At 38.7% G+C, this 15,701-nt stretch overlaps 1 protein-coding gene across 13 annotated transcripts in view; it reads right to left on the bottom strand.

The window, feature by feature from the left end:
• RB1CC1 (RB1 inducible coiled-coil 1) overlaps positions 1–15,701 on the bottom strand; it is a 169,135-nt gene that overhangs the window by 81,947 nt on the left and 71,487 nt on the right. For all 13 annotated transcript variants that reach the window (XR_012157218.1, XR_012157217.1, XR_012157216.1 and 10 more), the window contains 6 exons: positions 8,108–8,292; positions 6,988–7,174; positions 6,811–6,892; positions 5,386–5,447; positions 3,993–4,096; positions 1,317–1,443 (listed from right to left, as the gene is read on the bottom strand). Coding sequence is in view for 10 of the 13 variants with exons in the window: in XM_073331179.1 (XP_073187280.1) it covers positions 1,317–1,443; positions 3,993–4,096; positions 5,386–5,447; positions 6,811–6,892; positions 6,988–7,174; positions 8,108–8,292 (747 nt within the window). In the remaining 3 variants the exon portion in view is untranslated. The remainder of the gene's footprint in view (positions 1–1,316; positions 1,444–3,992; positions 4,097–5,385; positions 5,448–6,810; positions 6,893–6,987; positions 7,175–8,107; positions 8,293–15,701) is intronic.

Here is a 15,701-nt window from a genome sequence, read left to right as displayed (position 1 = left end):
AGGGACACTATGCATACTGTCATTATGCAGTACTGAGACACATAAAAGAAGTGGTGTATAACAGTATACAATAGGGTCCCAGAACAAAATCCAAAGTCATGCATAAAGACTATATGAGACATTATCAGGTGGACAGAATCTCAGCTTGACTACCCTGAGAAACTAAGAATGTCGCTGTGGAAGCTGAGGCTGGAAGAGTTGCATCACAGATTCCCATTAGAACAGAAGCAAATGTCTCAGCCAGCAGAACCCACAGAAACAATGAACCGTCTTCAGGAACCCACTGGAAGCAGCCACTTCCTGGCTGGCTGAAAGGAAACCAGGTAGGAAAAGACAACTCCAAGAAGATTTGAATGGAAGTAAAATTGATTTGGGTTGGTGATGTGAAAATAATCTCACAGAAAAATACTATATAAATTAGCAAAGACTTAAACATATATATTTTTTAATTTGTTAAAAGTATTTCTTTTCTTTCTATTTTGGATAAGTCATTCATGGCATCAATGTTTTAAACTGCATTGGGATGTTGGGCAAAGCCTCAGCAGGGCTAAACCAAGTTGTCTGAGGGTTTCTCTGAAATTAGCTGCAAACACAGGAGCTAAGGATTCCTTGGCAAACAGAGTGCAGTAGAGGCAGAAAGTGAGAGTAGTCATGATAGTGCCTTGAGAGGGAGCAGAAGGACAGAGCTCCTTGAACTCACTCGAAAGGCAGTCTTGGAAATTGAGGAGGGAAATACCTGCTGTTTGTTTCTAGTGATTAAGGGAAACAAGACTTTGTGTATACTCTTTGTGAATAAACAGGATTGCACCAAAGAAATACCGGACTTGTGCAATCAATTTATCCTAATGGAAACAACCCATCTAAGCCCCAAAGAGGCAACAATAAAAGAAAACAGAGGAAAATAAAGAGATTTAAAACAAAAAATAAAACCATTTTAAATTAAATTTACATTTCAATTATCTAAATATGCAAATAAAAAGGCAAAAAGCAAAAACGTGCACATTTGCACACAGCAGTTTGATAATTTGGCCAAAAGTTAGGAAATGTTACCAGAATGATCCAAATATAAACTCTGGGGTGTTACGCTTCCTGTATTTTTTCAAAATGCCACCATTTTGCTTTCACTGAAGACTTTAGACTCCCAAAATCTTTGATAGTACATGATGAGACTTTCTCTTTAGGCCTATGCGAAAAACATATGCCCACCACATTAATCTTTGGATTTTGGAGAAAAGATTATATAATGAGCAACCTATTCAAAAAATTTATGAAAATATTCTTTTTTCTTAAAACCTTACCAAAGAAAAACAAAATACCTTTTGCTCATTCAGCAGGTCTGTAATGGTCTGCGACATTTCATCCAAACTTTGTGCTGCTTTTACCAGGTTATGTAGAGCAATTACATGCTGGTGAAGAGGTTCAAAGTCACAAAGTATGGGAACCCTTCAAAAACAAAGTATTTTTAAATTTTAATTTCTTCAATACTACAGTACCACAAATTCAATTTAAAATGTATAGATACAGTAAACAACCTAATCCTGATTTATTCATTTTCTTTATTTCACCAATTTTGCAGGCAATAAACTAGGGCAACAACTTTATTCCAGGTTCTTTACATTAGCAACTCCAAGCAGTTTCAGCGATAGCGTTCTTTCAAATGACAAAAGAAACTATTTAGATTTGAAGTACCATTTCTAAGAAGCTTTAGGTTAAACTCCAGGTTATGTTCTGCCTCCCTCCCAGCCCCCAAAGGAGAGGTTTATGAATAATACCTAGAGTTACAATAACTCTAAGAAGTGATGAAAACTATAACTAAAGAAGATTGAATTACAATGGATTTCTCAGCTGTTTTTAAAAAGAAACGGATTGGAAAGATTTACTGTATATCAAAGTTGACAGAATTTAATATAACATTGCTAACCCATAAACATTTTCCCCATAAATATTACAATAAGACTTTGGGAAAATATATTAATTCTTAACAGATGAACTCTCGATGCTGTGTACATAAAAAGACAGGATGATGAGTTTGTTGTGATCATGATGCAAGTGTCTCGTGCCAAGCCTCAATACTTCCCCCCCTTCAAAACTTCAATCCCTTTAAATTACATATGAACAGGAAAAGTAACATTAATACTAATACAATTAAAGTTGAACTATGAATATAACAAAAAGGGATGCGGTTTATATTAAAAAATAGACCAGCATTAAACAAAATAAAATTATTAAAACCTTAATCAAGGTTTGTGTGTGCAAAATATCATACGTTAAACGTTTTCACTGATTTTAGATTAATAATAAATGTAATATTAATTTAGCAATTCGACACCTCATTGTCTGGTATTCTTATATAAATAATTTATTGCAGGAACAAATGGTGATCTCAAAGGAAAAATATTGACTAAAATATTGATGGACACTATTAGAAAAGATATTTTAAAGAGAATTCTGTGAGTAGATGCCTTGTTATAAAGCATGGAAGCTTTTAAGAATTTCTAACCTACCACAAACAGTGAATGCACTTAAACTGTCCTAACTACTTTAATTAATTTATTCACCCAAACTTGATCAAAACACTGCTTCCAATTTTAAGGATGTACTCTCTTCCCACTGAGGGCTGGTCTACACTAAAAAATGAGATTGACAGTCATGTTGCTCAGGGGTGTAAAAAAATCACACACCTAAGCAACATATTTAAGCCAACCTCAGTCTGCAGGCAGACAGAGGTAGATTGACGAAATAATTTTTCTGTTATCCTACCTACCGCCTCCCAGGGAGGTGGATTACATATGCCAACAACAGAACCCCTCCAGTTGACATAGGTAGTATGTACACTCAAGCACTAGAGAAGCACAGCTGCAGCACGGCAGCTCTACTCATTGCAGCATTTTAAGTGTAGACAAGCCTTGGGATACAAACATGTAGAGCCAATTTCAGCCTCAACCGGCCACCTAAACTCAACCCCTAGACCAGTGGTCCCAAAACTGGGGGGTAGGGGGGGCCACAGAGGAATGTTCGGGGGGGAAGGGGTGCAGGACGGCCTGGGCCAGCCCCCACGGAGGCGTAGGGAGGGAGCGCCACCCTGCCCTGCTCTGCCCCAAGCTGCAGCTCTGTTCTGTCCCCAGCCACAGTTCCGCCCCCAGCTCTGTCTTCAGCCCAAGTTTCACTGCTGAGCCAACTGTGCAGTAATGGCGGGGTGTGGGGGAGGGGTGGGGTATGGACAGTTTCCATTACTGGTAAGGAGATGGCCTTAGACTGACTGCCATAAATGACAATCAGGCCCTGAAGAATGTGGCTGGGGGATCCGATGACCATGTTTAATACATTTCCTATTGTCCTGTATGGGAGGGAGCTGTTTATTGCTGTCTGACCAAAATCAGTCAGGCAGAAAAGATTTGTAAAGGAGTCATGTAATCCAATGTTGAACAATCCTCGTGATTGCTCCATAAGGGAGCTACAGTTGTGAGAGAAGAGAGGCCCCACAGGCCTGATTTGTCCTTTTCAACCACAAAAGCCAAATGCTAATTGCAGAGAAAAGAAGACCTGATCAAGGTAACCCTGTCAAGCAGCTCACTACCGCTCCAATTTCAAGCTATTGGCCCAGTGTTTTTATACATTTTGTACACTGTCTATGTATTAAAAGGTCTAATCTTTGATACAACAGGCATAGAACTCCTGTTAATATTATGTGAATTAAGGGGAGGAAAAAATATAAATACAAACCTCTTTAAACAGGACAGTTTCAATGCCATTATACAGAAACAATGATGAACTGCACTGTACCCTTTTATCTGTCAGGTACTCTCTCACATTTAGGAATAAAGCTGCACCCTACTTAAATGACATCCAGCATCTCCTCTCCATCTTCTGGCACAGCCAGACAATGCTACCAAAATTTTTTTTTAAATGTTTTATCTTTGTTTTGCTTTTTCATAATGGAGGTTTTCGTGTTTGTTTTTTGTTCTGTATTTTCCATTCACTAAGCCACTTACCTGAGTAATGGTTGCACTTCTGAAGGACAAAAAGACTGCAGAAACTGCAAGTCAGTTAATGAGATATCTGGAAGTTCACTGTCAAACCTGCGAGGCTTTCGTGTCTGTATAAAAGAGAAAATTTGCACAGTGATGAAATTATGAGTACAGTCAAAATGACGAAGGTAAGATTAAAAAGGAAAATAGTGAACAACATATTAATAGAGAACTGATTTTTTAAAAATCTGTAGGATCTCAAAAGTTTTTATTCTTCTTATAGAAAGCTTAGTCTCAGTTTTATTAAAAAGTCTACATGCACATATATTCATTAACCCTCTCTATGATGTTGTGAGTAGCAATTCCTCCTTCTTACTAAGTTTTTTGAATCATAAATGTGATGTGGGGGGGGGAAGAGAAGGGAGAGCAGAGGCTTGAAAATTAGTGTACTGCTAAACAGCTAAATATTAGTTTAACTGAGGAGTTATAATATTAAAACAGGGGGAATCCTTTATCTGACTATGTATGGTACTATTATAAAATGCCAAGGAGCAAAATACTGAAAAAGCACTTTATGGGACAGAAAGTCAAAAATATAATGACATGAGCAACATTTCATAATGATCAGAAACATGGAGACATGCCATTGTTAGAGTCAAACAAGTTGAATCAAATCAAAGCAGAAACCTGTCCAACCCACAATCATGTTATATTTGCTAGCCACTTCAGACAATTTAGGATGGTGAATATATTCCATTCCACCATCCAGTGAATGTGTGAAAAATATTCTGCTTGCTTTTATCACCTAATAAACTCTATGGCTGTATTATGCAGGTTAGAGTAGATCATCGTACTGATCTCTCCTGGCTTCAAAATCTTAAATCTATTTTTTTTTTTTTTGCTCCCTGAAAATATCTGTATTTATAATCCCACAAAATTTTAACTTGACTTCAAAAAGAGAAGTACCAAGTTGACTCTGCCCCCAGTATCATATTGCCATCCATGAACAGTTCTGAATCAAAGTGTCATTATACAGGTTAAATCCTTAATTTTTTATATCCTCTTCATAGCAAGAGACAGTACAGGTATTCTGAACTCAAGGCTCAGGGCAAAACTGGTTTAAAATGTGCCACTCAACAACAAAAATTCAGAAGTACTATCAACCAACCTCCCTAATTTGAGAGATTAGTATTACTTAGTATAAAACACTTGAAAATTGATTTTTTTTTGTTTAACTTGGCAAAAGTGTGTTCAAATCCAGGCAGCCAATTAACTGCTAGACTTGCAAAGTAACTTTGCCTTCGCTAGTGTGTGAATATTCAGATATCGATTTTTCTACAGAAACTATGATTATAAAAATACATTTGAAAGCCTCAAGTTTCTGAATGTAGGAGGAGATATAGCATGGAATACATACACAAAAGGATGGAGGCCAAGAGTCAAGTCCCCTAAACAAACGATTCCTTAAAAAAGACTTCCCTGTACAAAGAAACAAACTTTGGTTATTTAGCAGTCATGCACACAACATTCAAACACACCACAAAGATGGAACACAACAATCTATTGTACATGTAAGTGTTGCACTAACTTTGGCAGCTCACTACACACTGGCATTTTTCGACAGATAATAATGTCAAATGACTGCAGGATTTCAGACCAAAAAGCATGTCAGAATTCTGTCCCCCATTCAAGCCTTTTTGTTTTTTCAGGATGGCCCTCATACCCAACCAATCATCCTCTTTATAGATCTCCAAGTATCTTCTCTCCTCTTTGAAGTTTCCCTCCAAAATCCCTTTTTACTGTTAATCTTTTTATCCAACACTATCTACTACTCTTTGTTTGCTTTGAATTTCATAAAGTAGGGCAAAAGAAATCAATAATAAGCTTTACAGCGGGCTGACATTAGAGAAAAAGGTGCCCTGGGCGAACTTATATTTTGGCACCGCTGGCCCCCGCTGTCTCCCCAGGTCCCCCTCATTGCCCCTGCTGCCTCCCTGGACTCCCTCCCACCTCCCCCGCCATCGTCCCCAGGCCCCTGCTGCCTCCCTGGGTTCCCCCCCAAATCACTCCCAGGCCCTGCTGCCTCCCCACCACACTGTCTCGAGCTCCCTTCCACAGTCTTGCACCCCAGGCCTGCCCCAATCCTTGCTTCTTGACCACAGAGTCCCCGCCCCCCCGACCATAGCACTCTGAGTGGTCGCCCACATTGCCCACCTGTAAGGCCGGCCCTGCTTCACAGAAAAAAAAAATAAGATTAATCACATTTTTTTTGTTTTTAACTTTGTCCTGCCTTTCTCTATTTCTTTTGCCTGTTATTTCAAGTGTTTGCCCAAATGCTCTTCAAGAAATGATCTTTTGTTGTTGTTTCTGTAAAGCACACCACAAGTTCCACCACTGAATATTAAATAGCAACATCAAAAAGTTACCTTAATAAGATTAATACAGAAGTTTGTATAAATCAGTTTAAAGTAGCTATTGCATTAAAGTATAAACATGTTAAATAACTGAAGTTTTTTAAACAAAGATTTTAAATTAACTGAGAATTTTTAACAATATTTTGAATAAAATATATGGCAGGGTTTACTAATTTGTTGGCTTACTTCTTTGTTGGCACACTTTAGAAAAGTAACTCCATTTTTAATATATTTTGTATTGTATATATTTTGTACATATCAAATTGAAAGTTATTTTTATTCACATGATCATCACTTATAGTACATATCATTAATCTAGGTGTTCCAAACTAAGACAGCTCAACTATACAGCGTTCGTTGTTTGAAAACTACAGAAACGCACTAAAATGGTAGTTGTGATTCAAGTTACAGAAGAGGAAAACACTTACTAAACAATTTCCCAAAAGATTCCCTTTTTGCCTTTTCAGCTTCATATAGATGTTTCCCATCTTTTATTAAAGCACCAGCCCACTACAAAAGGGAAAACATATACAGTCAGCATGGTAAGCCAATTTCCATGATCACACAAAGGTAGAACCTTGAAATTATTCATTTAACTCGCTTACCTCCCTGTAGTGTTTTATAAACATTTTTCTCCTTACAATCTCAACAACAGCTAAACAGTACATTTGAGGAACAGTACTGAGAGCCTCTACAATCTTGACTCGTTCTAGCAGCTCTGTTACAAGGCGAAACAAGGCTTGCAGTTTCTCTCCATCTTGGTCCGCATGAAGCATCACAAAGCAACACCATCTACAGAGTAAAATATACCAGTAGTTGCAAGATCATCAGACTTCTAAAAGGAAAGCAAGGATGTTATACTAATGCACATTTATCACAATTAAGTTCACACCCTGGATTATTTTTTCCTTAGAGTCTCATTTTGCTTTTAAAAAGATATCTGTTGATCAGTCACCTGTTTGTTTGTTTACATTGCGGACAATATGTCTACTTCCTGAAAAAGACACTAACAATCCTTCCCAAACACGGTTTTTATTCATATTTTTCATGCTGGCAATGCCCTGAAGCGTACAGGACAGCCGCAGAGTGAGCAAGACACTTTATTTTCCGTTGAGCAGGGCTGAATGTGATTACACTGATCATTATTTAGTGCTGGACAGCATCTGTCTCGTATCGCAAATGTTAGACAATAATTTCATTTTACTGTGCTGTCATTGCATGAAATCTTTATATCAACATACTGTAAATAAATGACAAATTACTAACTAGTTTAACTTATTCTATCTCATCACAAACTGCTGAAAAGTATTCTGTTTAAAACATGTATTCTGAAAGCATTACTCCGCTTTTAAAGCACCAAAATCTACATAATTGCTTATCATAGGTCACATGAGACATTTTGTCCATTTACTACCAATTCCTTGAAATGTTTTCACCAATTTGGATTGTATTAAGGTACAGGAAAAATAGTTTTAGCTATTGTACAAAAAACACAAACTAAGCCATATTACTGTGCCTGATTTACATCACAGACATCATATGATATGCGTAATTTCAATCTTCATCACATTTCTTCCCTCCAAAACCAAAAAACTATATGTATTAATCCAGAAAAAAATGAATCCAGTAAATACTGTATTTAAGATTTATTCATATGACACTTTATATGATAAATTCCAGTGACATAAACCAAAAAAAGCTTTAAAGAAAACTGACATCACTTACTTTAGTCTGACTTGTAGATTATTTGCAAGCTCTTGTTTGGCAGTGGTACATTTCTGCTTAATATCTAACAGTTTCCTGTGATTAGTTAACATAATCATCAGCTGATTTGCATGACTCAAACACAAATCAGGTAGCACAGAAGGATCTTTCAAGTTCTCAGCTCTCTTCTGATTAGCCAAAAATCCCTATAAGAAGAGAAATGCTTGTTAAGCGGATCTGTGTGACAAAATGAAGGATGTTCGCCCCTTAGTTGGTTCTACATCAGTGTCACTGTTTACTTATTTACATAGCACATTCTATCTGTAAGGAAGTGAAACAGCTTTAACAAACTTACCTGGCCTCACTCTGAGATATGCTTTGATCACTGAACAAGGTGGTATTGTTCCAGGGTTTTATTCCTTAAATAAAATTCTATTAATTACTATCAACAAATAAAGAAAAAAAGAACCACTGTATATTTAAATATTATTAACAAAGACTGGTGCTATTTTGTAAATGGGCAAATTTAACATCCCACAGCAAACAAGGCAGCATACAGGGCAGTCTATTTTGTTCTTAAAACTATAGTCATCGATATAATGAAGTGCAGATGGAATATTTTCACACATCAAGAGGAGAACTGTCACTTTAGTCCTTTTTAAATCTTAAACTGTTTTGTCAAGTCTTGCAACAAAACTATTTTATAGGCTAAAATCATTCCAATTATGTAGTTGCCTTAATCAGGCAACTTTTTCTTATTGCCTGCATCATAACAGAGCCTCTTTTAGACCACTTTTCCCACTCTCAATAACATGGACCACCTCCATACCTATTTGACATAATGTAAATATTTTTTAAAATATACCGCCAATAATTCACATTTTAAAAATTCAAATAGTAAAAAAAAAAAATGCTCAGTTTGACAAAAACAATACATGAAAAATAAAATAATAGCTACGCATAGATGGATTTATTTCAATGATTCTGCACAACAGAGTTGACTTTGACGTTTCTGTAAAAGTACTCTCATATTCTTATTATGTAATGCCACCTACTGACCATAACTATACATGCAACTCCCAACTTTCAAAGCTCGAAAATGTTCTTTAAAGTTATATTAACCCAGAGAGTAATGTTTACTTTTGACTTGTTCTTGAATACTTGTATTACCTGATTCCTACATGGAAAATAATTAAAATATTTTCCACCTGGGAATCAAGTGCAGCCAAGACAAGTGACTGTCTAATACTATTTTGACTTCCAACTAATATTTTGGCTTCACTTCATGTATTATTTGTATTTGTTACTATGGCATCTGGCATGTCATTTACTTCACAAATAAATATATATATATAAAGCTAGAAGTTATTTACATTTTTTTCATGCAAGATTAAAACTATTTATATTATGTTTCACTACTATATATATATTTTTAATACATAGGCGTGCCCATCACTGTCTTGGGAACTGAACAGTATTACAACATTCCCACCAGCTTCTTTATATTTATATCGAGGTACTACTGGTTTGAATAAGCCAGATGAGGTTAATTGCCATGGTGCCACATAGGGAGTGAGGTATTTTCTCAGGTAGTCAGGACACAAACCAGACATAGTTGTAGTAATCCAAGTTAACAGACTGAACTGCACCCAAACTAAAAAGAGAGCCCATTAATTCTTTGCAGAATTGGTGCTTCCTGAGGTTCACACCATGAAACAGGCAGGCAACTGCAAATCAGTCAATCATTTAAACTCAAACATTCAACAATTCAAAGGCATAATATACAGAAACACCTTTTGTGTCACTCTCCCTACAATTTCCAAAACCGTGTGCTGGAGGAGGAAGGACTACAGCAGGAACAGAACAAAGGTGGAGATTTTCAAATGCACAAATGACAGAGATACACTGACTTTCAGTAGGCGTTACCTGACATTTGGCTCTTTGAAAATCTCTACCAAAATGGCTAAAAAGTTAGTGTCTTGGAAGGTGTCAACAGTGAACTTATTACTGAAGTTTCCTGTAAGTTTTAACAATTGTTCCAAGTTAGTACTTTTTCATCAATTTTGTAATTTCTAAAAAACATAACGTGCTAAAAACAGATAGTTTGCAAAATGTTAAAACTTGTTCAATTGCCCTAGTATTTTACTATGGTTATTCACTGCTCTTGGAAGAGTGCAGTAGTAAACAACAACTGCAACATCACTACGCTCTCTTCCTCTTCCTTTATTGGTTGGTAAACTTTTGAGAAAAAAATGTTTTCCCAGGATCTAATATTAATAGATTTCAGAAATTTCAATAAAAGATCTTTTCTATTTTATCATTCCCTTTATGGCATTTTCAACCCAAACACTAATGTATTGCACAAGAGCACGAAACTCGCTAGTCTAGTTTCAAAATCTGAACATAGTGAAGAGAAAAACTACACAACTGGCATAAAGGGGAAAAGTTAATTTTAGCAATGTAAGAAGTTTTAAGTAAAAGGTAGGGGTTTTTTCCCCCTTTAGGTATAAAAGCTAACCAGAGTCATTTCTAAAAACAGTATTTCATAGAGCAGTTAGCATCGGATGAAGTGAGCTGTAGCTCACGAAAGCTTATGTTCAAATAAATTGGTTAGTCTCTAAGGTGCCACAAGTACTCCTTTTCTTTTTGCGAATACAGACTAACATGGCTGTTACTCTGAAATAGAGCAGTTAGGCGTCTTCATAAAGGCATTGTTTCATATTTTGAAGATTAACATATTATCCTTAATAAATGAACTGTGTCCTTTCACTTCTTGATATTAATTAGCTCTAATATACATATTCTACATTTTCCCATCAGATCATTAGACACCAAAAAGATGACCGTTGGTAGCTGGGGAGAAATGCTAAAGACTTCCTTACGTTAACTGCATGTTACTATGGTCATAAGGTGATGTAAATGCTAATGAGTTATAAGGAGAACTAGCCAATTGGCCTATCAGATTAAAAGCCCTCGGATAATATCAGGGTAACACTACAAAGATGGACAGGAGTTCAACCCTCATGTATGTTAATAAGTTTTGGTAGGTGTATGAGTAACTTATTGTAAATGATGTCAGACTGATGGCGGAACGTCATCCCTTCCAGTCCCTCAACAGGAGCCAGCCACCTCTACTCTTCTTCAGGATTCCATATGGATATGTGAATATGAAAAACCTGGAAATACTGGTGCTGGACTCCCTGCAATTTCTAACCATTGCAGTCTATGTGGCAGCTATATTTGTAATAAAGCTTTTAATAACAGTACAATAGATGGGATTGTGCTTGCTGTTTCTCATGTTCCTCAAGTCTACAACCCCAACAGTGCTCCTAGCCTACATGGTGCTGTTAGCCCTAATGTTTTGAATAGTACAGTAGTCATGGAGATCAGATTTTTGCATAGGCATGGGAAGGTGCAGGGGGTGCTGCAGTACCCCCAGGTTTTGCGCCCAGCATCCTGACTGCCGGCTCCACTGCCATCCCAGGGTCCTTCTCAACCGCTGGCCCCAGGGGCTCCGCTGCCAGCCCAGGGTCCTGGTTGCCGGCCCCAACTCTAGGAGTTGGTGAGGGGCGTGGAGGGTGCAGCTCAGCACCCGCACTCCAAAAATTGTTCCAGCGCCACTGGACTTTTGTCTAATACTAGAGTTTAAAGAGGTCATCAGTATTATGCAATACCATAATCAGTAAAGGCTACAATTGTGTGGCACATCTTTCACTGTGTTTTGTCCTATGCAAAGTCAACTATTACCTCTCCACAATGGAGGCCGTGGCAACTGTATGCCCTACCTCCCACAATGGAGGAAAAATGCACTGGTCATTTTGTTGACTGGAAAGTGTACGCTGTCCAGGCACTAACATAGCCCATGCCTGTGACAGTAACCCAAGAGAGCATGAAACTGCCAAACACATTCACACCTTCTCCCATGCCAGTCCTTACCTGTGGGAAAAGCTCCCAATCAAAATCCTCCTTCAAGTCTTTTTCAAAACTCACCTATTCTGTAATGCATACAGAAAAGTGCCGTTAATGGCTAGATAAGTAGAGAGCTGTGATTACTGGTTCTGACTTGCTAATAATTGCCCATATCCTCTTATTTCTGTTACTCCATGTTCCCCAATACCCAGACCTCAGCCTCTTGTTGGTCTGATCCACCTGGTATTTTAGACTAATGTTTTGTGAGCATTACCGGAAAAAGCAAGCTTAATCATCATAGCTATTGGTACCTGCAATGGTTTGAGGGAATTGTGATCTACCACAGTACCACTGCATCTGTTATTCTGATCCTGCAAGATGCCCTGCCCAAATCAAGCCAGAGGGAACCAGTTGATATCAAAGGCCCTACCAGCTTCAGCTGAATCTTTAATACCACCAGTCATGTGACCATAAGGTACTTGCCATCTCTGCCTGTCTCATATGAGTCATTTTTCCTTCCTTTGCCTATTTCCCCATTAACGGGTTTATTTGGGCATAAGCTTTCATGGGTAAAAACCCCACTTCTTCAGATGCATGGAGTGAAAATTACAGATACAGGCATAAATATATATTGGCACATGAAGGGAAGGGAGTTACCTTAGAAGTGGAGAATCAATGTCAAAGGCCAGTTCAGTAAGGGGGGATGTGCTCCACTCCTAATAATTGATGAGGAGGTGTCAATACTAAGAGAGGGAAAATTGCTTTTGTAGTGAGCCAGCCACTATCAGTACTTATTCAAGCCCAAATTGTAGCTCAGCAGTTTAATTTTCAGTCATGCATCTGAAGAAGTGGGTTTTTTACCCATGAAAGCTTATACCCAAATAAATCTGTTAGTCTTTAAGGTGATACTTCGTTGTTTTTGTGGATACAGACTTAACACGGCTACCTCTCTGATATTTCTCCATTCTCACTTTCTTCTTTTTGCCTTCCGTGTAATAAGAATTTTATTAACTTAACTGGCCAAGACAAATCCATCCCTGGTAATACTGAAGATTATAACCAAAACATCAAGCTGAAAGCAAGGCCTCTGACAGTCCACTGCTGATGAAAGGATGCCAAGTCTCAAAGACCATGTGCTTTTCCTACAATTTCACAGCAACTAGGTTGCAAGTGAGAAAGTGTCAGAGACAGAAGCTGCACTTTTCCCCACATTGTGTAAGTTGTTTTTTGTTTGTCTGTTTTTGTATCCCAAAGGAAAAGAACTGAACAATAGCAGCTCAAGACAATCTAAACAAACTTTTGTTTTCCTCAAAAAGACAACAAATACAAACTTTAGTAATAAAGGACTGTTAAGAAGACCATATATACCTGAAGAGAAAGCAAATAAGCAAAATTGTTAACATGTAACTTTACTGAATTTTTTCCATTTCAAATGCTTTCACTGTTTTTCGTCTTTCTGTGCATTTAATAAAGCATTAAGAAAATCTGTAAAGATGGTTGTTCAAATGGGAGGAGGCCAGTTATAACTGGACACAAAACTCAAGACAACACTGGTTGAATGTTTTAACAATAAATAAGGGGTGTGGTTTGTTTTTGTTTTTTTAACACTTAACCCTTGTGGGGCTAGACACCCTCTCATCAACACAACACTGTGCATGGCATCTGGGTTAGTCAAGCAATGGCAAAACTGGTTAAAGGCTATACAGGAAATGTCCTATCTCCCTATGCAGACACTGCTTGCGCTCCCTATATGCACGCACAGCACCAGTGTAGGTTTTAAGTGGCATAGAGAGGACTTTGGTGGCTCTGTCATTCTAAGGGTAAATCCCACCCTTTTTAAAATTTAACAGATGAGTGTTGAAGCAAGGTAACATACACGTTTATGGTCTCACCTTTCAAATTTCAGTTTAAGAAATTGTTTTACTTCTGCATCTCAATCAAAAGGGTCTTTGGTTAAAATGAAAGAAATTTTGTGGAACTGTCATTTGACTGTTAAAGACTTCAAATACCATATATTGCAAAATGGACACACTTAGCTTGGGAACAGAACTGGAGTGAAATAGGAGCTGTATTTGGCTAGAGTAATGTGAGAGACAGCACTTGTACGTACCAGGATGGATTCTAAATTGACCTTGCTTTTCATGAACTCAGTTCTCTCAAACATTTTTTTCTCTCTTACTAAGGACTCCTGATTCGAATGAAAGAAACCTACATACATATCTGCATTTTTTCTGGTTATTAGAAATCCAAGGTGAGTGAGGTAAAAAACTATTACTCATCTTCTCAGAACTGTTGTTCTTCGAGATGTGTTGCTCAAGTCCATTGCAATTAGGTGTGTGCGTGCTGCGTGCACAGTCATAGGAAGTTTTTCCAATAGCAGCACCCATCAGGTTGGCTATGGAGCCCCCTGGAGTGGCGCCTTCATGGCGGTGAATATAGGTGTCTGCTGACCCACCACCTCCTCAGTTCCTTCTTGCCAGCTACTCCGACAGAGGGGAAGGTGGGTGGGTTTGCAATGGACAGGGGATTGGTCCTGCTTTGAGCAGGGGGTTGGACTAGATGACCTCCTGAGGTCCCTTCCAACCCTGATATTCTATGATTCTATGAACACATCTCGAAAAACAACAGTTAGGAGAAGGTGAATAACCGCTTTTTTTCTTCGAGTAATTGCTCATGTCAATTCCAATTAGGGGACTCCCAAGCCCTAACTAGGAGCTGGGGTCAGAGTTCATGGAACGCTGACTGGAGCACCACTCTGCCGAATGCCGTATCTCTGTTGAAGGGAGGAGAAACGCATCTGCGAGAGAGCCCAGACTGATTCCGGAAGGAACAGAATCAAGAGCATTTTCTGATACTCTTCATGGCAAACAGGTCTATTTGGGGAACTCCCCACCTCTGGAAAATGTTGTGTACTATGTCCAGGTGGATAAACCATTCGTCATTGTGGAAGGATCTGTTGAGAGAGTCTGCAAACTTGTTCTGAGAACCTGGGATGTAAGATGCTTCCAGGCGAATAGAGTGGGTTATGCAGAAGTACCACAGCTTGAGGGCTTCCCAACATAGGGGAGAGGAATGAGCCCCACCTTGCTTGTTTATGTAGAACATCTCAGTTTTGTTGTCCATCATGACCCCCACGCACTTGCCTTGCAATTGGGTTTGGAAGGTTTGACATGCCTGTCGGACTACTCTCAACTCCTTGACATTGATGTGGACAGAGCTCGTCCTGCGATCAGAAACCTTAGGTCTGTAGTTCGCCCAGGTGAGCACCCCATCCCAAAGCTGATGCATCTGTCACCAGGGACAGAGAGGGCTGGGGCTTCTTGAGGGGGACTCCCCTGCATACCTCCTGTGGGTTGAGCCACCAGTGTAGAGACTTGAGAACTTGCACCGGAAGGGTAACCACTGTGTCCAGGCTGTCACGTCCCAGACAGTAGGCCAGCACCAGCCAAGCTTGGACAGGCCTGAGCCTCAGCCTGAGCCTCGTGTGCTGTACAATATACGTACATGCTACCATGTGGCTGAGGAACCTCAAGCAGCCCCGTGCCATTGTAGTAGGGTACCGCCTGAGGCTTTGCAATGACATCCATCATTGACGAAAGCAAGTCTCCAGCAGGGATGCCCTGGCCTGGCCAGAGTCCAAGACTTCTCCGATAAACTCTATCCTCCGTGTCGGGCATAGGGTTAATTTGTGCTTGTTGAGTAGGAG

Source organism: Lepidochelys kempii, chromosome 2 (genome assembly GCF_965140265.1).
Source record: "Lepidochelys kempii isolate rLepKem1 chromosome 2, rLepKem1.hap2, whole genome shotgun sequence".
Taxonomy (NCBI): Eukaryota; Metazoa; Chordata; order Testudines; family Cheloniidae; genus Lepidochelys; species Lepidochelys kempii.
Note: the sequence above shows the minus strand (reverse complement) of the source record. Positions and strands in the feature narration are given on the sequence as shown.